Source organism: Gigantopelta aegis, chromosome 6, assembly GCF_016097555.1.
Source record: "Gigantopelta aegis isolate Gae_Host chromosome 6, Gae_host_genome, whole genome shotgun sequence".
Classification (NCBI taxonomy): Eukaryota; Metazoa; Mollusca; class Gastropoda; order Neomphalida; family Peltospiridae; genus Gigantopelta; species Gigantopelta aegis.
The window spans coordinates 14,090,290-14,118,267 of record NC_054704.1 but is presented as its reverse complement, the minus strand read 5'-3'; the positions used below and the strand labels follow the sequence as shown (position 1 = coordinate 14,118,267).

The following is a 27,978-nucleotide window of genomic DNA, read 5'->3' as shown; positions in this document are numbered from 1 at the left end:
CGCAATAGGTCACTTGAGATGTCACACAAGTACTAGTAAATCTTGAAAACATTATCGGAATCATGAATTTATATTTGTGCAACTTCTTCTGACATGTTTATTGAGGGACTGGCAGTTGGTCCCGCAAAGTATTGTATCTGGGTCAAGCGTCGATAATATAGGTCAACTAAACTTCGATGTTTTTGCGATTTTTCTTTGATATTTTTATCAACAATATAGGATCGTTTTATGATTTGTGATTATTACATCCTGAATACAACATTTTATTTACATTAAATAATTTGTTTAACGATTTTTGAGACAAAAACAATGTTTCTGGTCGTGGCCTACACAACAGTATCCGCCCTGCTGAAGTACGTGGAATTTTTTTCTTTTTAATTGTTATTTTAAAAAAAAAAAAAAAAATATCACCATATTTTAAAAATAAAAAACGTGATTACTAATTTACTTACTCTGAATCTATTGCAAACCATTATCCTATTGTAATTTTCACATTTTATATAGGTCCATATAGTTACAGCATTATTTTTTGGGGGTGTTGTGTAACACGAAAAAAAGGACCGTGTCGATGTTCTAAAAAAACGGTCGATAACTGTTGCAAGGGAAAAAAAATTGGATATCGCGGCGAGGGTGTGTATACCCCCGACGCATCCACACCAATTGGTACCGTACAAGCATGATGTACTAACCATAAGCGTACAAGATCCCGTTTTGTTTTGTAGGGGTGGGAGAGGGAGAAAGGCAGGCTAATTTGTGCCCAAATTAAACGAAAATACCACCCACTAAAAAACAACATTTATTAGTTTTAGCGTTACTGCCAACCAGCTATATCTAATATAGGGTTTCAAACGAAGCACTACACACTAGCATTGTGAGAGAAATGTTGGAACTACTAGTACATGATGAAAAGGTTTCAGGCCAGCTCAATTTGCCCGAATGTCTCCGTCGTATTCGCCCGAAATTTAGATTTTGGTACTAATAAATTTATCAAAATACAATAGATCCAACACAATTACAGTTTACCTCATGATGATTAATTTATCTCTATAACATTTGCAGATGGGTGCAGGGAATGGGTCGCCTGTCCCCCAGCCCCCACCCCCTTTCCGGTCCCTGCTCGAGCAGATTAAAAAACCAAAACCAAATTCAATACATATCCCCTATAAACTTCGCTCTCCAGACGCCCCTACCTAAAATCCCAGCACACATGCCTGATTTTTTTAAAATTGTCATCCACCATACAAACATAATTACAAAACATTCACTGCTTGTATACGCTAACTTATTCATAAAAAGCCATGTACGGCGCCCCCCCCCCCCCCCCCCCCCCACCCACACAATCGTTTGATCTGCGACTGGTACAGTATAGTACATGCTTTAATCTATTTCAATAATAAAACAAAAAACCGGTGGCGCCACATAATTATGTGTGACACGCAACGAGAATGTTTTGTGATTGGTTATTGAAAATAATGTAGGTCAAGGTATTCCCCAGACTAGTTCAGAAGATATTCTTAACCTATCGTTTGTAATTCATTTTTAAAAAATGAAAACAAATATATATCCACTCAGTAGTGATTAATACCATTGTGAATGTAATATGTCATGTTGAAAAGGAAAAAGGAAAAACTGGCAGAAAAACAACACACAACAAAACAACGAACACCGAGCACATGTATGTATTCGATCATATAGTCGACGTAACTGTTCAAGCAAACATACATGTAGCTAGTTAGAATATCGTATAATAATACACACAATTTGACAAAAATGTTTTGTGATCCACCAAGTGCTAGTAGTGCTCAGTGTTTCAAAATAAGTCTGCAAAAGTGCAGCAAATATTATAGATAGCCTTACAAAACAATGTTACTGACTTCTAAGGATTATAGTAGTTAATTTTTTCAATTTAGTTAGTAGAAAAACTCAAACCTTCTGTGTCTGTCCTTTTGATGCAAGAGACGTAACAAGATATATTGCAGCGTCTTTACTCTTCCAGCTGACAGTGGGATTTTTGGCATATTCCTAAACACAGAAACACAAAAATTAAATTAAATTTAAAACAAATAATCATAATATAAATAAAAAGTATATAGAAGCTTAACATATTTTCAATGCAAGTGCCACAGCATTAGCAAAAAGGAACAGATAGTGTGGTATGACATGTCACGTATACTGTTCCCGTAGGATTTTATTGCTGAAATATATTTTTTTGCATGTTTAGGTTCATTTGGGGTCAAACTATTGGAAAATGATGGGGTTTAAATTTTCAGACCCCCGACCCACTTCTGAGGGCCCCTTTCCATCCCGGGACCCCCCCATTTACTTACTTAATTTCTATCTCCACCAATAATGAACCGATTTTTGTGATCTTAGGGTCGTTTTAGGGGTTCTAGCTGATGCCGAGTCTATTTATCATAATTTCGAAGCTACCTGAAGTGCCCATCACTGACTTCCGGTTTAGGACATCAGCAAAATCAAGGTCGTTATCACGGTAGCGATAAACCTATACATGTAGTACCTCTTTTTCAGGGTTTTCAGGCACGAGAAACCGAATGGTGCATACCTTTTTGCGATCAGACTATCCTGTTAATAGATAGCCATGATAAGGATACGTAACCTTAAGCATGATGCTTATTTTTACTGTTCTGTGAATTTATCTGGCATTTTAAGTTGCGTATAAGTGTATGCATGCTTAATTTCAATATAAGTAAAAACTAATATTCAAAATTGCACACAAATTGATCAACATCACAGACAAAATTGGCAACATAATAATACCTCATGGAGTCTACAATAAAGTATAATGAAAATTAATTCAAATAGCACAAGTGTATTACAATCATTGTTACCAGGGACAGAAAATGTAAATAATAAAAATAATATAACTAGATGTATTGTCTAAGTCACTGGATGGAGCTACAGATTGCTGGATGGATTACTCATCCATGTCCTCCTCGTGAATATCGTCCTTGAACACATTCGCACATTCACCAATATAGCACTTCCAGAGGGGGGTGCACGGAAGACGAGCTTGACCAATTTCTATTGCAGTACATTGAACAGGTGGAAAGCCTCTTGAATCTTATCATTGTCTGCCGCTCGGGTGACTGGGAAGAGTACTTGGGTGCATTAGAGAACGTGATTAAGTATTTCTTCGACCACGACCTCCTCAACTACGCTCGCCTGATAAGATGATCCAGCTACCTGGGAAGCACTGAAGTCAGGAGATTTTGTTGTGGCAAAATCAGAAGTTCCTTTCACTCACCTATATACCGCTCAGACCCTCGAGCAAGAGATTAAGGGTTTGAAGTGCATGGTGGCATGGCTGGATTAAGTCAACATGAAGCTACTTTGGACCGCCTTGTTACCACAACACCCCATCTCGCACGTGTAGTGAGGACATGGATGAGTAATCCATCCCGCAATCTGTAGCTCCATCCAGTGACTTAGACAACACATCTAGTTATATTATTATCTAGTTATGTAATTGTTATATTATTTTTATTATTTACATTTTCTGTCCCTGGTGTATTATCATGCACTGTAACGATGATTGTGATACACTTGTGCTATTTGAATTAATTTTCATTATGCTTTATTGTAGACTACATGAGGTATTATTATGTTGCCAATTTTGTCTGTGATGTTGATTAATTTGTGTGCAATTTTGAATATTAGTTTTTACTTATATTGAAATTAAGCGTGCATACACATTTACGCAACTTAAAATGCCAGATAAATTTACAGAACAGTAAAAATAAGCATCATGCTTAAGCTTACGTACCCTTATCATGGCTATCTATTAACAGGATAGTCTGATCGCAAAAAGGAATGCACCAATTGGTTTCTCGTGCCTGAAAACCCTGAAAAAGAGGTACTACATATATAGGTTTATCGCTACTGTGATAACGACCTTGATTTTGCTGCTATTCTAAACCGGAAGTCAGTGATGGGCACTTCCGGTAGCTTCGAAATTATGATAGACTCAGCATTAGCTAGAATCCCTAAAACGACACTAAGATCACAAAAATCGGTTCAGTATTAGTGGAGATAGAAATTGAGTAATTGGCTGGGGGTCCCGGGATGAAAAGCCCCTCCCCCCTACACAGTAGGGGGTGGAGGGGTCTGAAAATTTGAACCCCATCATTTTCCGATAGTTTGACCCCAAATAAGTAAACAATTTCAGCATTCAAATCCTACGGGAATACATGTCATACCACACTATTAACACATTGTATTGACGGTTATATGGCGTCAGACATATGGTTAAGGACCACACAGATATTGAGAGGAAACCCGCTGTCGCCACTTCATGATCTATTCTTTTCGATTAGCAGCAGAGGATCTTTTATATACACCATCCCACAGACAGGATAGTACATACCACAGCCTTTGTTACACCAGTTGTGGAGCACTGGCTGGAACGAGAAATAGCCCAATGGATCCACCGATGGGGATCGATTCAAGAGAACGCTTTACCCGCCCCTTGAACAGGATTGATGACAGTTAAATTAAGCAAATGCTAATTATTATTAGAACAAGTATGTCAGATACATCTTTATTATATTATAGCAATACCAAACAGGATAGGCATCTATATAACTTATTTGGATTTGAATCTTCAACTCAAGGGACATAATTTACCCACAGGTATAAAACATCTCTGTACTTATTCCTGATAGTAAAATGTAAATATAGAATGGCAAATTTGTAAAAATAATAAATAAACACTACAAACTTACTTCAAGAAGTCCTTGGACATATGTTGAAAAATTCTGTATCACTGGTCCTTCAAACATTTTACACAGAGCTTGAACCAAGTCACATGCAGCCCGCCGACGTGTATCTACATCTGGAGATAGACAAACAAACTGTGGTCTATATGTGTTCACCAAACCAATTAACATTTGTACAACATAAATTTGGAAAGAGTTCGACCCGTACCCCTCTATATCAAAAGCTCTAAAGACTAACCCTAACCCTATCCCTGAAACTACCCTAACCACTGAAATGGGGGTACGGGTCGAACTCATGCCAAAATCCTTTCTATATATTTTGTATCCACTAGTCGTTTTAGAACATATGTGTTCAATAAATCAATTTAAATTGTGCAAATAAGTCCCTCTAATTAACTGAAATCTTGTATTTTACTTTATACTTCAATATTATTATTCTAATATATTTTTAAAAATACCTTTATTAAATTTGACTGATTCTTCAACATCACATCTAATATATTCTATTTACTGAATTTTATTAATTTACCCGATCCTCCAATATTATGTCTAATATATGCTATATAATGAATTTTTTTAATTTACCCGATCCTTCAATATCACGTCTAATATATTCTTCTGGATTATCTTCAAACAACTCCTCATCAGCAGCTGAAAATGTAGACAGAACAAAAAAAGTTATTAACACTTATATGTGTGGTCAATTTCCAATAACATTTGTATTGTTAAATTAGTTATGTGAGGGGACAGAAATGCATGAATACATTTTGAATGATTTACTGCATGGTGTAGAGATTAGAGAATGCTCACAATTATATCTTAAGAATGTTAGAAATACTCAACATTATAAAATAAATCTAAGAGTGGCACCATTTTTTAAACATTGGTTTACATTCTACACACAAATAACTTAAAACTGAATATCAGAAAATAATCAAACCTCTGAGTTGTATATTTGGCACGATGACTTTCTCGCAAATGCTGGCTAAAGTAGAAGGGTCTTCAAACAAACTCTTGTACGACGGTCTTTCGGCCACTGATGCTAAAAACTGGATGGCATTGCTCACCAGCTAGAAATGAGAAACACATTAGATGATGTTATCCAATTATTGCTTTAAAAATGCATACTACGATTAAAAAAACAGAAGAAAAATATTTTGATTTGCATTTCATTAGAAATATGTTACTGAAAGATGTATTAGTCCTAAACAATTAGAAGGTAATTTGTTACAATGAGAAATACAATCTTAGATCACCACTGACAATTTCAAAAAAAAAAAAAAAATCACAGATACAAAGTTTTTATACTTTATTAAAGTCTAAAATGCACAGCACATTTCATGAATAACAGATCCAAAAACAAAACATAATATACAAACATAATAATCATGCTTACCAAAGTTGAGTTATACTTACTAAATCATATTTAACTTGCTGTCCCGTGCTTGTTAACAGACCCCAAATTGCTGTTACAAACTGTGGCAAATGGGGAGAGAACTCTTCATCGTACTTCTGGGCATACAGTGCGACATTGTCACACACCTGAGAACGCACCTGCTCAAGTAACCCCGCCTCTTCTTCACCCTACATAAAAATACATTAAAACATCACAGATGGTTATTATCCATACAGGTCAAAATTAACAGTGCTGTAATAACTGTTCTGACAAACATGTCGAAAGAAAGATAAAGAAAGAAATGTTTTATTTAATGATGCATTCAAAGACATCTTAAATGTGGTTATATGGCATTGCACAAATGATCAAGGACCACAGAGATAATAAGAGAGAAAACCCACTGCTGCCACAAATTGCGACTTTTTTTCAATTTGCCGCAAGTCTTTTTTTATATTATATATATATATATATATATATATATATATATATATATATATAGTCAAATCCACTTAATTGGATGTCGGATTATTGTATATTTCGGATATTTGAATATGTTTGTCCTGCACAGAACCATTTGCCATTATGACAATACAAAATCCAACGGTTAATTGAATGTGTTTTTTAATGTGTTTTCGGATATTTGCATGTAAAACATAGGAAAGTTTGTGTTACTTGATGTGTTTTTGTAAAATTTATGATCGTACGTAATACCATACTATCGTACATGCAGAAATGAATACTTTTAATTTTATTTAATTTCACTGCTAAAAAAAAAATAAAGACTTACAACAAACTAGTTTTCTTGTTTCTTAAATTATTTTGGATGACTCGTTATTAATCAATACATTTCCTAATTACATCGTAATTAATCCATGAACTCTGAGATTCATCTCAAATGTGATCCAATGGTCGAGACAATGCAGGACAATCAAGGATCAAAGTCGGTCATTCCCACCTTGTTGGCGGCCACGTGCGTTTCGTAAGCAGGCATCCCTTAATCTCATGTTGGCCACTTTTGAAGCAGTGTATGTTTAATCCATAAATAAACACTTGTCAGATATTTTTCTCTATGAATTGTCGGCGACAGTAACAAACAAAAGCCGTTGGCTACTAGTGTTATTTTTAGCTGGATCTTTTGATAACGTGATTTTTCCTCTGCAGCTCACAATGTGAGGCCATATTTGGGGTGACCGATTATGGTGATTACTGTTTAAATCGTTAAATGCCGACAAAAGGTAAGTTGTAGAAGATTTTCGTAGCAAGTTGGATTAATCATCTTTTGGCTATAAATATTGACAAGAACTTTTTTTCTCTCACAATGTCAACATGGCAAATAAACGGAAACGAAACGATTTATCTTTGGCTCAGAAATACGACGCGGTGCAATTGCTAATTAAAAAAACTCCACAGGCAGAGGTTGCAAAGAAACTTGGATGTTCACAACCACAAGTTTCACGGATATCCAACATGCGTGACGAGATATGTGCCCAGTATCTCGCCAATGCTAACCCAGAATGAAAAAGACAGAACGGGAAAAGCAGCCAATGTGTAGAAGGCCTTATCAGAATGGTTTTCCGTCGCCAGACAAAAAGACATTCCAATATCGGGCCCAATATTAGCTGCAAAAGCGAAAGATCTGGCAGAGAAGATGAATATAGACGATTTCAATCCAACAAGCGGATGGCTCTCCCAGTGGAAAGAAAGGAACACAATTGTTTACAAGAAACTTCACGGTGAGAAAATGGATGCGGATGTCACAGCTGCTGACAACTGGTCGAAGACGGTCCTTCCCGAAATTCTGCAGAAGTACAAGGCGGAGGATATCTACAATGCTGATGAGACGGGACTGTATTACAGAGCGCTACCCGATGGAACGCTGGCAGCCAAGAAAGACCAGGTTAGCGGTAGCAAAAAGGCGATGGACAGAGTAACTGTCCTTGTAGCGTGCAACATGACAGGGACGGACAAACGAAAAAAACTTCTTGTAATCGGTAAAAGTAAAGATCCCAGGTGTTTCCGAGGTAAAAAGGGCCTTCCAGTGACATATAGAAACAGCAAAAATGTGTGGATGACGGGTAAATTATTTACCGAATGGCTGCAAGATTTCAACAAGGACATGAAGTTGCAAGGGAGAAAAGTGGTCTTGTTAGTGGACAACTGCACTGCGCATCCTCCAACTGATAAGTTGGAAACGGTGAACATGATGTTTCTGCCTCCCAAAATGTCGTCACTCATTCAACCTTGCGACCAGGGAATTATCCGGAATTTGAAGGGTCATTATCGATCTCAAGTGGTGAATAAAATAATTGAAGACATCGATGGAACGGCAGACATTACAGCAAACGAGCTTGCAAAGAAACTCAACTTGTTGGACGCTATCCATATGTTAACAAAAGCTTGCAGAAATGTGAAACCCGTCACAGTGGTAAACTGTTTTAAGAAAGGTTGGTTTTCCATGGATGACAGAGTAGAAACGGAAGAAGCCGAACCATTACCACCCACTGGCATGACAAACGACGAGTTCAACACCTTTGTCAACCATGACGATAAGCTGGAATGCCACAGTTTACCAACCGATGAAGAGATCTGTTCGGCAATAGTACCGCCACCAACTCCAACCCCCGACGTATCTGATGACAGTGAAGATAATGACGACGACTATATCATCCTAGTAATGGCAAGCGAAGTAAGATCCCATTTTCAACGAATCCGTCGGTACTTTGAAGAAAACAGCTGCGACGACTTCAGCCTTTTGTACAACTTAGAAGATCAGTTTGACAAGGTAGCAGCCACAAACCAACGGCAACGAAAGATCACTGAATTCATAAACTGGATCCCATGATTTAATTGAACTTAGTGACTGATAGTGTTGCTATTAATTTGTGTTTGGTTTTATTTAATTATTTTGAAAAATAGCTCAATGACGATTTGATATATTGTTGCTATTAAATTGTGTTTTGTTGCCCTACGGCCTACAGTATGTTTTTATTTATTAATTTTGTTGTAAATTGCTGTATTTGAATGACATACCATCATTTCTTAAATTACATAAATAAATAAATACATTTATGTTACTACTTGTTTCAAATTGGATATGCGTTTGTTTTTGTGTTTTTCCTTCTGTTACATTGAATAACGGCCTTTCACTTATTTGACTTTGGCCAGTCTAGTTTACCTGTCAAATCAGTGTTACAAATGCACACAGATAATAGTCAAATAGACGTCCTGGTAAAATACAGAAGATTATATTGGGTGGTGGGGGTGGGGTCTTGTTGCATTTGATTTACAAATGTACAAAGAAGTTAATAACGGCCGTTTAATTATCAAGAAGTTAATAACGGCCTTTTAATTATTTGACTGTGGCCAGTCTAATTGAGCTTCCGGTGGTTTTATCTGGGTCATTAGATGTTTAGTCACTTCTACTTTTAGGCGTACAAACGGCATTAACTGTTGCCTCTTGTATTTATCAAGTTTATAGACAAACTTGATAATGATAACAGAGTCACAATATGGAACTTGGAATCGGTATTTTATTAACACAAAATACTTACCGGTTTGTGACGAAAATTCCACGTCATGAGGCCCAAATTGGGAGAATCGTAATTAGGGTTTGCATAAATCAACAAGAGGTCTTAATTGGGTATATCGTATGTCGAAATTGTACCTTCGGTTTATTGAATATGCCGCTTATTTGAATATATTTTTAGGCACATCCAAATAAGCGGATTTGACTGTATATGCATCATCTCAGACAGGATAGTACATACCACTGCCTTCAATACATCACTAGTGAAGCACTGGCTGGAACAAGAAATAATCCTATGGGCAACACGTGGAAATGCATTTACTTGTCTAAGTGACAAGGAAGTGGCTAGTGTTTGAAATATGGTTGTGACACCACATAACTAAAATTCCAGGTTTATGGGGCATATATTTTTCAACAAACTTAAAATATTACTTTAACACCCCCCCCCCCCCCCCCCCCCCCCCCCCCCCCCCCCCCCCCCAAAAGCAAAATAATAATCCTCTCTGCCCCCCCCCCCCCCCCCCCCCCCCATTGTTTGCAGTTCCACTTGTATGTTAATGAAAATTTTGTAAAACTAATAGCCAAGAGCATATGTCAGACATGTTCAAACATTCTGCCCCATCCCAACTCATCTATCTATCCTTATAAAATGTTCATCTATTCTTGATGAAAGCCTTACATCTGTCCTCAGTAACTTGTTGTCCACACTGAGCAGTGCCAGGAAGTGATTCATCCATATGGTCATATTGTCTTCAAAATGTTCTGGAAGGTCCTAAAAAATAAACTAGCTTTACTATACATGCAGAAAAAAGTGCCACTCATTACTATAATGAAAGAATGAACAACGACACCTCAGCACGAAAAATACATTGGCTATTGGGTGTCTCATTACTATAACTATAAACAAGAATATCTTTATTATAAGTACTGGACTGGTGTACATTATTTCAAAACTGATTCATTTTCACTTCTGTATAGTTGAACACGATATAAAAGCAAAACGCGTAACCATGCATATAAAGTGCATTTCAGATATGGGCTGTACACATACATTAAACAAATATTTAGTTAATTTTCGAAAAACTATTAAGTGCCTTAGATGGCAACTAATCAACAGCAGTTTTATATGCATTATTAACACGTGGGCCCCTTGCTTTTAAGACTTTAAAGAGCCTGGTCCCATGGTTTTAACAGAGTCTTAGACATCAAAATAGCCGATAGCCAAGATTTCATATTTTGCAGAGTCTCAACTGAGTCAACTTTTATAAGCACTGGGCCAGGTTTACACATTGTTTAGTGTGGACACATCTTACCTGGAAGTTGAGGCTGTAGAATATTTTGCAGATGAGTAGAAGAGAACTGAAGATCATTTTGAGAGCTTCAGGATCAGAAGCATGCTTCTTTCCTAATTCCATCGTTGCCTAAATAAATAAAAAAAAGGTCACACAATCATACAACTTAGATAGATAGAATTTATTTTTAATATTTGACATCTTTAACAAATTCTAACTTATAACAACTAATGTTTGAAGGGTGATCACATTAAACTAAATGTTTGAAGGGTGATCACATTAAACTAAATGTTTGAAGGGTGATCACATTAAACTGAATGTTTGAAAGGTGATCACATTAAACTGAACGTTTGATGGGTGATCACATTAAACTGAATGTTTCAAGGGCGATCACATTAAATAAATGCTTCAAGGCTGATCACATGTTTAAACAAGTATTCTTAGAGTATTGCCAAAGCAATACATATCCCCTACGGTGCTGATCACATTTTCATATCTCCTAAGTTCAAGGCCCATAATTCTGTCAAAAATGGATAAATGGCCATGATCTGTAACAGTACATGACAAAGCTACACACAAAATTTCAGTTCAATATCTTGAGGTATTGCAAAAAAAACAGTCTGGACAGACAGATTACAAAACCTTTTGACCCATCCAGCTGCACCAGTAGAGGACTAATAAAATAGAGAAAAACATACAAACCAACATCACCACTACTAAACTTACATTAAACAGTTCTGTGAGTGGAGCTGCAAAATTTTCCAACACAAACTTTATCTCTGTCCAAAGCTGCTGAGATTTGAATTCATGACGGTACCTGAAATAGGAAGTTCATCGTTTTAAAGTCAGAATAAATTACACAGAAGAAAACTTTTCTTTCATACCATCGTGTTTTTAAAAGGAAAAATTAATTTTTTGGCTTAAATTTTATTGCCAAAAGTAGTAGTAGTATTTGATAATGAAATATTATGATTAGGACCAAGTGTGTAATTCAGAACCTTTCTGAATGAAAGCAGAACATTACAACAAATATTCACGTCTTCCATTTTTATCAAAGTTTCTCCCTTTTTTAGGGAAGAAGTCACTTCACCTCCTTTTTGAATTCTGTATTAGTGCCCGAAATTTTTTTTTTAATATACACAAAACTATCAGCCAAATACTAAATGTGGTCATGCTGTATAAAAATCAGCCAATCTAGTTATGGGCGGTATGGTTCTCCTCATCTGAAGTGTGATACATCATAGGATTCATTGTACCTAATGGACTCGGGTTTATGCCTGTCCTAATCAATATACCAAAGGCTATGGTATGTACTGCCTGGTCTACAGGATCCCTTTTCAGTCTGCCCTTCTTCAGCAGTAATAGCAAAAATATATAGCTACAACCCTGTATTTTAGCTTGTGATGGAGTTGGTTAACAAGAAATAGAAATAAAAACAATTCTAATTTTGAAAAGTGCATACTTTCTATCCGACCATCTTTACTGTGAAAAACACATGTATGTATAATCAGTGCAATATATCTTCATTTCATGCTTATACCTAGCAGTATCATATTTAGTAGAGCTGTAACGATACGGCTATACAGTATTATACCATGATACGAGAGCCACAATAAGATACATCAATTCACGACAGATTTCTTCGCGATACAATACGATACATTCATGTTCTAATACCTTTTGGTAAAAATGTTGAAGCAGAAATTTATGGACATGCACAGTAGAGCAAAGAAAACGTAATTTCATAAACTTGAATTAAACAGTTTAATTATCGATGATATGAAAAGTTAAGTATCACGACCCAAGTATTGGGTTACGTATCGTATTGCAACCTCCCATATCATTACAGTCAACATACGCTTTAATTGTGATCACCTTTTGAATATAGAATGTGCTGTTCTAAGGACGCCATTTATGACGTGGAAGTCCCCAGTCTGGAACTTGGTGACCATCTCGGTTATGAGGTTAGGCCACTTGTCGGGGAAGTCTTCACGACCTATTATACTGATGGCATCACTCAGCTGAAATACACAAAAGCATCTTTATACTTGTAAGATATAAACACTCGGGGACCATTTTGCCCAGTATCATGTTGCAATTCGCTACACTGGTTACAGAGATTGCTACACAACTTTACAATATTAAATTTTCAATCGACCAGAAATGTTGCTAATCAAAATTTTGAACACAAAATGTTCCCAGACACTTTGGCTGGGTTTTAAAAATATTTAATACACAATGAACACACAGATTATTAATTTATTGAAGTTCTTATAACAAAAAAAATCTGATTTTTTTTTAGCAGTTTTTGTTTAGAAGGAATTTTAATCTTTAACCTATGTCTGATATTGCAGTTTTCCACAAACAAAAACAAAAATTGTACCAAAATTAAAAAATGGTTAACTTTATTAATTTTTAATTGCTTTATTTTAATGAAATATTCAAACACTTGTTCACAAAAAGTCTGTTCAAGAAATATTTTCATGGGGGATGGAAGGGACTCTTTTTGCATACCCAACATGACAATATGTTTGTGAAAAATGAAATTTTATGTCCCACAGAAAACTATTAGTGCAGTATCCCCACAAGGCATGAAATAATAAGGCTGCCTCCTGCCTTGGTTACACCCAACCTGGTGAACAATTCCAGAACAGCTTTAAATGTAAAGCAAGAACCATTTTCTACAATACTGCATTGTGATTCACCATGCATGCATCAGAGATAGCTACACAATTTTACAATGTTAATTAGTAGTTCAAACTGATTACAGTGTCACTATTCAAAATACTTCCTTTAATGATCAGGGGCCTAATTCATTAAACTCTTGCAACTTTGTGATTTCGCAGTGCAATGCAAAAAAACTCACACGGACAAGGTGGTGTTGCCTAAGAGAGCTTTTTGAATTGGCCTCCAGATCAGAGACATTCTGCAGACTAAATGACATGCACAAGTTTGTAGTATTAACCTGTTTCTGGATTTGTTCTGGACTCTTGAGCATTAAGCCAACAATGTGCTGTTTGATAGCCGTGCGATCGTCGGGGTGGATTTTATCATCCACACCTTCCTGAAATTAAACAAACAGATGGTGGACACAATGTTAAAACATAGCAACATCAATAACAGGGGTGGGAATTAAAAAAAAAAATCTAGAGGGGTCCCAGAAATTCTTGAAATCCTAGGTTAAAATCTGTTCCATCTGACATATTTTTTTGGAGGAAAGGACAATTAAAATGCGAGGAAATGCAATGTTCCATGAAAGGAAAACAGCTGATCCGAGAATTCCCACTGCTGACAGCACTGACCATGGTTAATTTATAATTCTAATGTTTGTATATATATTAAATCAGCTGACCACTGTCTATGCACACTATTCATATATAGATATATTACATTTTTCTAGTTTAATCAACCAGTATAAAGGTGCCAAAAAGCTGTGCTCAAAAAATCATCTACTGGCATATATCCCTACACAGTAATATGCCCAAGTTAATTGGTCTTGTCGTTTAGCAGGTAGACAGCTATTGCTACCTGTAACTTGTAAGCAAGGTAGTATATGATGTCACCCAGTAACAGTCACTGAATGCATTCGTTCTTGTGATGTAATATATATCAGCTAAAAGGAGAGATATCACGGTACAAAAAAAATAAGTATACTAAAATTATAACACTTATTAAACTAGTAATATGTCTGGCACAAATCCTTTTGTTGATGGTTTTCCACAATATTTGTCTAAAAAAAAGAAGTCAATTCTTGTGCTGGCTTCAAGGTTTGATTTTCTGGAGACGAATGTCACAAAAGACATCTACAAAAGGACTTGTGCCAGAAACTAGCTGAAATACCATTTTCCAGTTGCGTTTGATGTAGTTCTTGAAGGTGATGGCAGCGCTGACACGAACATGCTGATCTACTTCCCCCTTGTCCATCAGATGTAGCAACAAAATCGGGTAGTTCTTGTTCCTCTCAACAGATTCCAGAAACTTCTCAGCTGAAATCAGAAAAACACAAAATAAATAACACCATACATATATCAATAGCATTAATTATGTTGCTTTAAGAAGAAAATACACACACAGAGTTCTCATAAAAAAAAAGCCCACACACATCTTCGGTATAAAATGTTTTTTGTTGTTGCACAAGTTGGCAAATTGAAATAAACACAATTCTGAACTAATCCAAAGCAATTAAGTAAAGCTATATACATGTAAGCAAAAAGAAGAAGAAAAAGCTTGGCTTCAAGACAATGAACTATAATATTTTCCATGACACTTTTCTTTTTAACCCAGTTATAAACTCCAAATTTCTAATTTTTTCTTACAGGGATTTATCCATATTTTCTTATTTATTAGAGCAGACATAATTAAACATGTATATATATTGCAAATTTTTAGCATAGAAATTGGAAATTTTCAGTGCCACTTTCTTTTGGAAAAGGGCCTATGTTTGGACCCACAGATGGCCTGGATAAATCCCTGTAGACTTATTTTGCTGGAATTTTTTGACATATTTTGTGCTTATTAATTTTTTTTTTTCTCCAAAATTCAAATATAATAGTAATTGAAATAAAACTGAAACCACTTTTCATTTAAGAATACAACCTTGACCCAACTAATCCTATTCATAAATTTCCAAAATGTGTTCACCTTGTTTTCTGACTTCTTTCTCTGCGGAAAGTGTCTGTTGCAGATAGCCAGCTAGAGCCTGCAAGTTTCCATCTGTAACTTCCATTTTATTTATAGAGTTAGACCTGCAATAAAAAGAAAAGTTTAGGGTCGGCACCAAAAATTTAGGGACGGTCGGGTAACCGGAACCAAACAATTTTGTTTACTACGCCTTAGCCAAATGGAATTTTTATTAGCCATATTGAAAATGCTTTAGCCAAATTTGTTTTACGCAGTACTGTATAGAGTATTTATATATGAATATGAAAATGTATCTTTTTCAGCTAAATGTGTACAAACTGGAATAAATAGGAATAACAAAACCTTAATGGGGGTAGGGGCAGTTAATATATTACTTCGAGTTTTTTCAGCGGGGGTGGGGTTGGGATTGTGTTAAGCAATATCTTCAGAGTCTGAAGCCAGTACCCCGGGGATATACCCACCCCCACTTCTAAGGCCTATGACATTAAATTAACAAACATACAGAAATATGGGGTGTGTGTGGATGTTTATGGATGGTGGTGTTTTTTCTTTCTTCCTTTTTTCCCAAATAAAAATTTGAGTTTTGTTTTTGTTTTATATAGAACCGATTATGTCTTTAAATAGCAATCTTTAAACGTTAGTTTTTTTTTTTTCAAGTGACCCATCAATTCCCCACCCCAAATTATTTCATAATTTGTTGCTGTTGATTTCAGCGTCATGTTAAATGCTTGTTGTGATTTCTGCTTACAAAATACCTCAGCTAAGAATGCCGACTTCACCACAGTATACTCCATTTATTCAAAAACCCCAACAAAAACCCCACCAAATCCTTTAATAAAATTAAAATTTACGGTCTTTTTAAAATCCAGCTAACTTATTAAATGTCACCTCACAGTCTTACAAATTTATATCCAAAATTATCTAACAAATATGATTACTGTAAACTAATTTTATTCAGTGTACATTTAACTGCAATTTGTATAGTTTAAATACTGCATGATCATTTCCAGCGATCGCGATCTACATGCATGCTCTCGACCATGGGTACGAAACTAACAAAGACAAAGGAATAAACAAAAACTGCAGTTAGGTATTATTCATTGATGCGAATAACTATTGTTTTTCTACAAATTTACATCAAGATTTACTTTTGCGTAATCGTATTGTTTAATGTCCGCAACGATGTCTCTTGACATGCGGGTGTCGGCTGACTGAAGCGTGACGTATATTCGCACCAAGAGCTGTCCTCAGTTCAGCCAACGAACGTTCTTCCTAACGTTCGTGAACTGTTTGATTGGTGTTCGTCGTGTCCATTTGGTTTAACGTGAACTGCACAAACCAGTCTAACGAACATTTTGTTTTCGCTCGGTCTGGCTGAACTGAGACCTTGAGATTGCCTACATGTCTTTTGACCCTGAACTGGCATGTGTATTCAAATTGACACGCATTGTCGGTCTGTTTTTAATACTTTGGTTCAAAGATTTTACAAAGTAAAAATAACAAGTTACAGATCTTCCAGACAGTCACATTGCTGTCATACATGTTGAATACATGCCGTTAAAATTAATAACCGTGATTATTAAAATAAGCAAACATTATAAGGCCTACGCTGTATTCTGCATGACACCGTTTCTCGTTACCGGTTGCGAGATCGCTATTACGCTAATTGAATATTTGGTAGTATTATTATGTTTGAGGAGTCGATAGATTATGTAACCGTTTGTTCACATCAGAAGACAGAAAATGGCTTAGCCAAAATTTTAGCCACTTGCAAATTTTATTAGCCATTTTTTGTAAAAATTAGCCAGTGGCTAATTTGGCTACCGACAGCGCGAGCCCTGGTAACCACAGTCAATAGGGGGTATGGAGGGCCTCCCCCCAGAATGAAAATGTGTTAAGTTTAGGGGGAAGTTGAAATCTTCATTCAGGGTTCATGCATATGCAGATTCCTTAACAAGTGTCATATGTAAATAGACCAAGTTACGAGTTAGCCCGATTCAGTGGGTTTCATGATAGTGATGACTGAAGATAAAAATGTTTCCTATCTTCGGTTTCTGTTCTGCACATTTGTGATATCGTCATTTGATAATGATAGAACTCGAAACTGAATTTTTTTTATCTGAAATCATACTATGTGACCATTTATTGAGATGGGGGGGGGGGCTATATATTTCAAGAGTATTCAATATTATACAGATTATTGCCATATTATCTGAGCAAACACTGAACTCTTCAGAACAGTTTTTATTTTATTTTTCGTTTATCAAGACTTGAATCAAGTTCAACAAAATAAATATTTCCAAGCAATCCAAATAAAATACTTAGTAACTTACCAGCTGGTTAACAGGCTACACAAATAACAGATAATTTAATTTGATGGCCAGTATCTTCAGTGATACTTTAGCAACACGACATATATCTGTGCATTATACAAAATAATGAAAAATAAGATCGCAGTATGATCTCACATGGAAAGAAAAATGGCGGTACTTTTAAAGTTACAAAAGAGTTCTAAAAAAAAGAAAGAGATAACTCCACATTGGAGTTGGAGTTATCTTCGGAGGTACAGTAAATAACAGAAGAAAGACGGCAGGGTAAATTGATCATGAGTCAAAAACGATCGTGCGTTGGACAACTTTTAAAACTGTGTTTCCGGGTTTTATACTATAACTACGATTAAATAGTAAATAAATTAAATAATTAGTTATAAACATCTGTGACTGTGAGGTGTCACTGGTTCCACACGATTGTCATTTTATCAGTTTAGAAAAAAAGCAAGAACAGCGGGATGTTTGAATTTGAGATAAGATAGGCCTACATTCAAAAATTTTTAAATAATAATAATAATAATAATAATCTTTCACAGGCAGGATAATACATACCAAAGTCTTTGATATATCAGTCGTCGTGTATTGGCTGGAACGAGAAAAAGTCAAATGGGACCAACGAAGGGGATCGATCCCAGACCGACCGCGCTTTGAGCGAGCACTTTAAAACTGCCATACGTCCTGCAATGTGCTGAAACAAACTACTATAAATAAATATTTTGAATAAAAAATTAAAATACCTTTACAATTGTTCTTTACTTTTGTTTAAAACTTTACTCACGACAGTTTGTTTGACTTAAATTTTCCATTATATTCCTCGATATTGTTGTGTATGCAAGGAATCATACATGAAAATGAATGAATGAATGTTTAATGACACCCCAGCACAAAAATACACATTGGCTATTGGGTGTTAAACAAAGGTTAGTACATGAATATGATTATTTTAATAAAAAATACAGTATACAATTATGTAAAATCACAGTGTAATGAGTTGTGGGGGAAATAGAATACAATACAAAATTCAAGGCAATTAATTTTAAAACTGTATAGAAATCAAAATGTTTTAAAAATTAAAAAATTCATTTTGGATGGAACTTAAAAGATTCTAAAACAATTCTGTTGTTTATTTATTTATTTATTCATTTATTCATCTATTCACCCTGTTATTTCGTTATTTATCGATTTGTTTAAAATCCTACCTGAATAAACATATTCATATACAAAATCGTTCTTCAACAAATACATTAAGTTATTCAACTTATTATTATTATTACCATTACTGGACTACTATTTCATCAAGGAATTACTACTCTGTTCATTTATTCATTCATTCATTCATTCAGAGATTGATTGATTAGTTAATTGATTGTTAGAACTATAATCATTATTTGATATTTAAAAAAATATTATTATTTATTTTTATTATTATTATTATTTTTATTTTTTTTTTAATTGTAAAAGGTCTGGGGCAAGGGACTCGTGACCTTTGACCTATGGGTTATTTTTTACATTTCTTAATGCTGACTTTGTCCTTATACTTATTCTTACATGTTATCTTCTTCTCTTTCATATACAAATTTGTACCTCTAGTTCTGTCATGCTGCTGTTATTACTTTGAAACCTACATTGTTAATAAGGTTACTGAGTTAAATAATGTCTTGTTTATTAGTCATGTACGTTGTCATAGAACATATACATATCAGCTTTATGAACTTAGTAATGGCGTTATTGCAAATTATTACAGTTAATTGTCAAGGTTTGGGAAATCCAGAGAAACAAAGAGATGAGTTTAATGATTTCAAACAAAAACAATTTCATATTTATTGTCTACAAGATACTAGAGCCATATATAGTTTCTGAACTAGAGCCATATATTCAAATTCGGTGGGGATATAAATGTTTATTTAGTTCATATTTAGGGAATTCTAGGGGCGTGGCTATTTTGTTTAATACTACTTTTGAACATGAAATACATAAAATGAAATCCGATCATGCAGGTAATTTCTTAATAATAGATATAACTATAGAAGGAGAGAGGATTACACTTGTAAATATCTATGGACCAAACGAAAGATAGTCCCAATTTGAAAAAAAATATTTTTGACCATATAGAAGATTTTCAAAATGAAAACTTTATTATGTGGAGACTTTAATATAGCATTAAATCATGATTTGGACACTAGAAACTATATACATATAAATAACCCAAGAGCCAGAGAATGTATATTAGAACATTTTGAGAAATTTGGTTTTAAAGATCCATTCAGAGAACTACACCCTAACTCGAGGAAGTATACTTGGACTAAACAAAATTCACTTAAACAAGCGAGGTTGGATTTTTTTCTTTTATCTGAAAATCTAATGGCTAACGTAAATGTTTGAAAGTAGTTATCGATCTGATCATTCAGGTGTAGTACTGCAATTAAAGTTCTGTCATTTCCAAAGAGGTAGAGGGTTGTTGAAATTTAATAACTCTTTACTAAGAGATAAAAACTATATTAATGTCATTAAAGAGACAGTTAGAGATACCAAAAGTCAGTATGCCGTACCTGTTTATAATTTAGAGAACATTAGCAATATTCCTAACAAAAATATTCAATTGACCATTAATGATCAGCTCTTCCTAGAAATTCTGTTAATGGAAATACGAGGAAAAACAATATCATATTCAGTTTTTAAAAAGAAAACAGAAAATATACTAGAGACTAAATTAACTGAAGAAATTAAACAATTAGAAGAAGATGAAAACCAGATTAATTCAGAAATATTAGAACAAAAAACAAAACGAATTAATAGAATTAAGAAAAAACACATTAAAAGGCAAATTTGTCAGATCAAGAGCGAAATGGATCGAAGAAGGAGAAAAACCTACTAAATACTTTTGTAACATGGAATCACAGAACTATACTAGTAAGCTAATTTCTAGAATAGAGTTAGGTAATGGACAAATAATAACCAATCAAAAAGATATCTTAGAAGAAACAAAACGATTCTACCAAACTCTCTACTCCGAAAGAAATAAGCAAATTGACGATGACTTTATGGAAACTATAACACATATCAATTTTAACAAACTCAGTAATGATGAAGCAGAAGAACTAGAAGGTGAAATTAGTTATTCTGAAGCATTAGCTTTTCTCAAAAATATGAAAAATGACAAAAGCCCTGGTTCAGATGGGTTTACAGCAGAGTTTTTCAAAATGTTCTGGAACGATATTGATTATTTTATTATACAGTCAATTAATTACTGTTACAGTATAAAGAAAGAAAGAAAGAAATGTTTTATTTAATGACGCACTCAACACATTTTATTTACTGTTATATGGTATCAGACATATGGTTAAGGACCACAAGATTTTGAGAGGAAACCCGCTGTCGCCACTATATGGGCTACTCTTCCGATTAGCAGCAAGGGATCTTTTATTTGCGCTTCCCACAGACAGGATAGCACAAACCATGGCCTTTGTTGAACCAGTTATGGATCACTGGTCGGTGCAAGTGGTTTACACCTACCCACTGAGCCTTGCGGAGCACTCACTCGGGGTTTGGAGTCGGTATCTGGATTAAAAATCCCATGCCTCGACTGGGATCCGAACCCAGTACCTACCAGCCTGTAGACCGATGGCCTGCCACGATGCCACCAAGGCCGGTGTTACAGTATAAGCAAAATGTCAAATACTCAAAAACTAGGCGTGGTCACTTGTATCCCAAAGCCAAATAAACCAAAACAATTTCTCAAGAATTGGAGACCAATTACTCTGTTGAATTGTACATACAAGATTGCATCAGGATGCATAGCAAATCGAATAAAAAATGTATTAGACAAACTTGTTGCAAGTGATCAAACTGGTTTCATAAAAGGTAGATATATTGGGGAAAATATAAGATTAATATACAATATATTGCAGTACACAGAAGAACAAAATATACCTGGTATGTTATTATTAATAGATTTCGAAAAGGCATTTGACTCTCTTGGACATTTATCGAAAAAGCGTTGGAATTGTTTAATTTTAAAATATCTATTAAAACTGGATAAAAACCCTCTATAACAATTCAACTTCAAGAGTACTTCCAAATGGATTTTTATCAGAAAGCTTCAACTTAGAACGTGGATGTAGACAAGGTGACCCTCTCTCACCATATATTTTTTATTATATGTGCAGAAATCCTCGCAATATTAATCAGAAATTCTAAAAATATAAATGGTTTAAAAATTAGTGGAGAGGAATTCCTCTTATCTCAATATGCAGATGACACAACCTTTATTCTAGATGGATCTCCCAAATCCCTTGAGAATACCTTAAAAATCCTAGATGTGTATGCTAATGCTTCTGGTTTGAAGATAAACTATTCGAAATCGAAAGTCATTTGGATAGGCAGTAAGACGTTCTCAAAAGAGCTTTATCATCAAGTAAGATGGAAATTAGAATGGGTTGCAGAACATTTTGAATTGTTAGGAATAAAATTTTCAGTTGACCTGAAACAAATTACTACAATTAATTTTGAAATAAAAATTAACGAAAAAAAAAAAATAATAAAATAAAAATAAATAAATTTGGATAACAAGAAAACTGACTGTGTTCAGTAGAATAGTTGTTTTAAAATCCTTAATTATTCCCAAATTAACACACTTACTAATTTCACTGCCTAACCCACCAGACAAAATGATAAAACAAATAGATAAAATGTGTTTTTAACTTTATCTGGCAAAATAAACCAGACAGAATAAAACGCGGAGTTTTAACTCAAAGTTACTCAAATGGTGGCCTTAAAATGATAAATATTTATCATTTTAGGATAGCTTTAAAATCCACTTGGATTAGCAGACTATTTTCAACTAACGCAAAAAGATTTTTTTTTTTTTTGAAATTACTACAAAATTATCAGTGCAAAAACATATTACGTGTGGGGATTATTTTATCAAAATACAAAAAAAAAAAAGAAAAAAAGTAACTCTTTCTTGGAAAATGTTTAACATATCTGGTGGCTAATTCAACAAAGTAATCCCCGAATGTAAAAGTGAAATAATTAGAATTAATATTTGGTTTAATAGTAAAATAACTACTGACCACAAACCTATATATTATAAACCTATATTAAAAATGGAGTTATATTTATTCAAGATTTAATGGATGAACATGGTAGATTTTTATCCTATGAAACATTTAGATTTAAATTTTACCTGCAATCAAACTTCTTAGAACATACATCTTTAATCAAAGCAGTTAAAACCTTTATGCATTGCACGTTGTCAAGTATCAACAGCCAACAGGTTAACACCTTAAATCCTATATTTCCTTTTAAATTGGAGTTATTTTTTTAAAACTACTAAAGGGTGCAAAGAAATGTATAATATTTTAAACAAATCGACAATAGTGCCAACTTCCCAAAGAAAATATTACAATTTAGGTTTCATACTATCATTACAGGAGTGGGAAAAAGTGTATGATTTTTGTGAATCACGCTATGGGATAGTGTATGATTTATATGTTTAAAAGATACAACTTTACAGTGGTTTCAATATAGAATTCTACATCGAATAATTACGCAAACACGTTCTTATATAAAATAAAATACATAGAATCAAATGTTTGCGATTTTTGTTATAGACACCCAGAAACATTGGAGCATTAATTCTATGACTGCTCTAAAGGCTTTCTTTTACGGAAGGAAATTGAACGATGGATTCAGGACAAAGGTGAACATACACAACTCGATAAACAGACAGTCTTGTTTGGAATCATAAAGAGGGAAAAAAGCAAGATGGTATTTATTAATTGGCTCATTATCAATGTTAAATACTATATATATATATAGATCTAAAATGCAGAAATATGGACCTAACATATATGCTTTTTAAATATTTTAAAAGATAAAATAGAAATTGAAAAATATATACTTCTAAAAAAATTTCAATTTCAAGAATTTGAGGAATATTGGGCACCTTGGTCCAGATACCTAGAAACAAGACATGGCAATACAATGTTCTCGAGGTATTTCAATACAAATATGTTTTCTCTTTCGAAATTAAGTATTTAATTCACTCTTTCTTTCCTTCTTCCTTCCTTACCTTCTCTTTTCTCCCTTTACCATTTCCTTCAAATCTTTCCTCTACCTCTATCTTCACTGTTAACCCCACATATTAGTGAACTCCATGTTTTCATGTATTCATGCTTATTAATATTATTATATTGATTCTAATTACACTATATTAAATATATAAATAATGTTCATATGTACTTATAACATGGATGTAAGGTAGTGAAATCAGGGCCCCAAACCCTGACACTGCCATTCTTGTGTCTGGGGTCAATAAAAATAAAAAAATAAAAAAATAAAAATAAATAAATAAATAAAAAATTCTGTTGCCAAATATATTGTTTCTCGTCGGCTTCAGATGATTAGGCCAACACTCCACTAAAATGTGGCACACAGTCAATGCACACAAGTACTAACAATGTTCACACTGTAGAGGCGGATCCTTCTTCAAATAAATTAATGTGTTTGGCTGATGCGAGCACGGCACAGTACTACTTCATCCTTTCTGCTTCACCTGTAGGACTGCTAATCTCCCAGGACTGGCTTGACATAATGACGCTTGTTCGCGACAGCATCATCCCATTCATCTTGCTAGTCGAAAAGACATATTGGTTAATATGATATTTAAAATCACTGTAGGGGATACCAACACTGACACTGGGCAAATTCAAAGTAGACCTGGCAGCAAAATCCACCTTTTCATTGCCCATTATGCCAACATGGCTGGTTACCCAACAAAATATAACACTGGCATAAAAAGACATTCTTTTGTGTCACCAATTTCATGTAATGTAAAGTTTGGAAACACGAAAGTTAGTGTTAAAAAATAATGTATATGAATCTTTAATGTGTTCCAGGGCTTTAACGATTGCCCACATTTTAACAGTAAAGATCGATGCTGAATCGGGCAATCTAATAGATATAATTGTATCTGATGGGAAAAACTGTAACACAAGCAATATTCCCATCCCGTGATCTGTATGTGTAAATAGGAATGTAATCATGATACCTCTCTTGGATTCCCATGAAATGTTTACAAAATTAATCACTGCATCTGTGCGATCTTTACAAATGCAACGTGTTAAACTGGTAGGATTTGTTGGATCCTTACCAGGCTTAGGGATAGGAATGATAACAGCTTTTCTCCAATCTGAAAGAAAGTCACCAGAAATCCAAATTTTGTAAAACATATTTAATAGAACCATCAAGGATGATTCGGGTAAATGTTTTTGAGGCATAAGTTTTTCCAAGACAATTTGTTATGAGCTTTTGCCCCAGTAATGCAATAAGTATTAAGGCTATCGCTTGTGGGTTCGCATTTGAACTTCTCGAGGGTCCTGTTTCGTTCTTTGATTGCATCTTTGCATGTTTGAACCATGGTTTATTGAAATGCTTCGGTCTTAGGGATAATTTCATCTGCAATATCTTTAAAGATATCAGCAATGGCAGACCGTTGTAGTGGATCTCTGCATAGATGCCAAAATGTTCCAATTTGTCCCTGCCAACCTCCATCTCTGAACCCTTTCAAGTGATGGAGGTCCATCATTCTCCAAAATAATTTGAAAGTGGTTACTGCCACAAGGGACTGGACAAACTTTCCATCCGAAATCGTGATTTAAAAGTGATGGACTCCAAAGGGATGTGAAAGAACCACTTGAAGGATGAAAGTATGTTTGACTTTTATCATTAAATAATGTTTGCGATTTAAGTCTTCAACTTTTTAACTTCTCTAAATTTATCCTCGCATCACCACTAATTGTGGTAAGCATTAAAATCTCCCATGATAACAAAGGGAGCTGATCAAGAAGATCTTAAAAGTCCCTAGGCTTAAAATTATAATTGTTTTGAAGGATATATAAATTAAACACTGAGTAATAGTTTTATAAACAGTGACTTTAACAGCCACAGCTTGAACTACACTGGGGAATGTTTTCCTTTACAAGAATGGAAATTCCCCCTGATATCCTATTTTAATTTTTTTAACATTTATGGTAGAGATTAATCCCTCCGACATTAACATATATTATTCACCGACACTGATGCATCCAAGGAATAATACTTGATACTGAGTCGAACATTGACATAATTATATTATATGGATACCCATAGACTGTTACTGTTATGCAGTTCATTTCATTTCTATATACTGGCAGGTACCTCTTTGCATACTTGTTTGTTACAAGGGGGTGGTGGGTGGATGGGATGCCACACATCATGCTGTCTATGATGATGTCTTAGGTTCCAACTTTACAGGGCATTGTGAAATACTCCCAAACTTGAAAACAATTCCACATTAATTACTTTATTTAAATACTCCTGCCCACCATTGCAAACAATTCCAACATAATTACTTTATTTACATTCAGAAAATTAAACCTATACTGACAGCCATAGAAAACGCAGAACTCATTTATTTGGCTCATTTTTTGTTTTTGTGAAGATATAGTCTGAAATATAGGGTAGAATGAATGCAACAGGATGGAAGGTCACGTGCCGAAGCATGTTATTGTTCGGGAGCAGAATTCTTGAAAAACTCAAAAACACACTTGCAAGTCATGCCACTGGCACCTTACAGTACCAGTTCTACGTTTATAAAGTCAGGAAATCAGATTCACATGCTGTGATCGACCTCGGGTTAATGCAACGATGTTCAAGATGCGGCGACTTTCTGGCATTGAGAGGGAACACACCATAGGATGTCTTAGAGCCGGCTTGTCGGCGAGGGAAGTGGCCCGTAGATTCAATTACCACAACTCTATGATTATGAGACTGCAACACCGCCTATGACAAACTGGCACCACACGTGATCGACCCCACCCTGGTCCACGACGTGTCACTACTCGCCACCAAGATCAACAAATTTACCTGTCTCACCTGCGCAACAGATTTCAACCTGCAGCTAGGACAGTTACTACCATCCATGGCCCGAACGGTCCCATCAGCCAACAGACCATATTACGCCGACTATGGAAGCAGGGCCTGCAACCAAGAAGACGCTGACACAGCAGCATCGACAACAGCGAATTCAGTGGGCTCGAACGCATTGTCAATGGACACAACGCCATTGGAGACAGATCCTCATTACAGATGAATCCAGATACCATTTCAGCTATGCGGATTCTGGTGTGGCAGAGATGTGGTGAAAGATACGCCAACTGTTGTGTCCATGAAGTGAATCGCCGGGGAGGTGGTAGTGTGATGATATGGGGAGGAATCAGCATGCACGGTAGGACAGACCTTTACATCTTCCGAGGACATTGCAACACCCAAACCTACAGACGAGGTCCTCCAAAACCATGTCATACCCCACATGGCAACTAACCCTCATCTACAGACGTTACATGATGATAATGCCAGGTCTCACACGGCTAGACTCACCATGACGTATCTGAACTAGCAACACATTAATGTTCTTCCATGGCCACCTCGGTCACCCGACCTTGCTCCTATAGAACATGTTTGGGATGCAATGGGATGATTACTCCGGCTGCAAGCCCCTTCTTCAGCAATTGGAGGCAAATTTGGTTTGCGTGTGGCATCAGATCCTCCAGGCCTTCACCAGGAGGGTCATCTGCTCCATGAGACATTGCTGTGCTGCCATATAGGATGCCCATGGTGGCCACACCCGATAACGACATTTTGAACAACATTACCAGAAATTCTGTTTGGTACCCCATGCACAATAAGTGCTGGTTAATGAAATTAAAGGATGTTACCAACCTCTTGGACTTTGTCATCTCTTTGCAGAATAGTGTCTTTTTCGTAATACAGCGCCTGGATAGAATTTGCTTTCTACTTTCACTGATTTAATGACACTTGAGTTGGTGCTGCATATTCTATGGCTATCAGTATATATAGTAGATGCTGTTATGACAAGGTGACCACAGGTTTGTCGGAGTGGGTGGTGCATAGGCAATTTTTTGCTGCTTTTGAAGGAGCTTTTAAAGTTTTGGGTTCCCAAATATTTATTATTTTAATTTGAAACACAAATATATCATAATTATGTTTCAAGATA

At 35.2% G+C, this 27,978-nt stretch overlaps 1 protein-coding gene across 1 annotated transcript in view; it reads right to left on the bottom strand.

Annotated features, from left to right (window-relative positions):
* LOC121375379 (exportin-2-like) overlaps positions 1–18,080 on the bottom strand; it is a 35,802-nt gene extending 17,722 nt beyond the window's left edge. The window contains exons 1-13 of the mRNA XM_041502800.1: positions 17,925–18,080; positions 15,592–15,695; positions 14,791–14,936; positions 13,916–14,014; positions 12,826–12,971; positions 11,677–11,767; positions 10,972–11,079; positions 10,338–10,430; positions 6,153–6,320; positions 5,677–5,806; positions 5,322–5,387; positions 4,743–4,852; positions 1,930–2,022 (exon numbers count right to left, since the gene is read on the bottom strand). Of these exons, the coding sequence (XP_041358734.1) occupies positions 1,930–2,022; positions 4,743–4,852; positions 5,322–5,387; positions 5,677–5,806; positions 6,153–6,320; positions 10,338–10,430; positions 10,972–11,079; positions 11,677–11,767; positions 12,826–12,971; positions 13,916–14,014; positions 14,791–14,936; positions 15,592–15,676 (1,335 nt within the window). The 5' untranslated portion in view covers positions 15,677–15,695; positions 17,925–18,080. The remainder of the gene's footprint in view (positions 1–1,929; positions 2,023–4,742; positions 4,853–5,321; positions 5,388–5,676; positions 5,807–6,152; positions 6,321–10,337; positions 10,431–10,971; positions 11,080–11,676; positions 11,768–12,825; positions 12,972–13,915; positions 14,015–14,790; positions 14,937–15,591; positions 15,696–17,924) is intronic.
* Between the last annotated feature and the right edge of the window lie 9,898 nt (positions 18,081–27,978).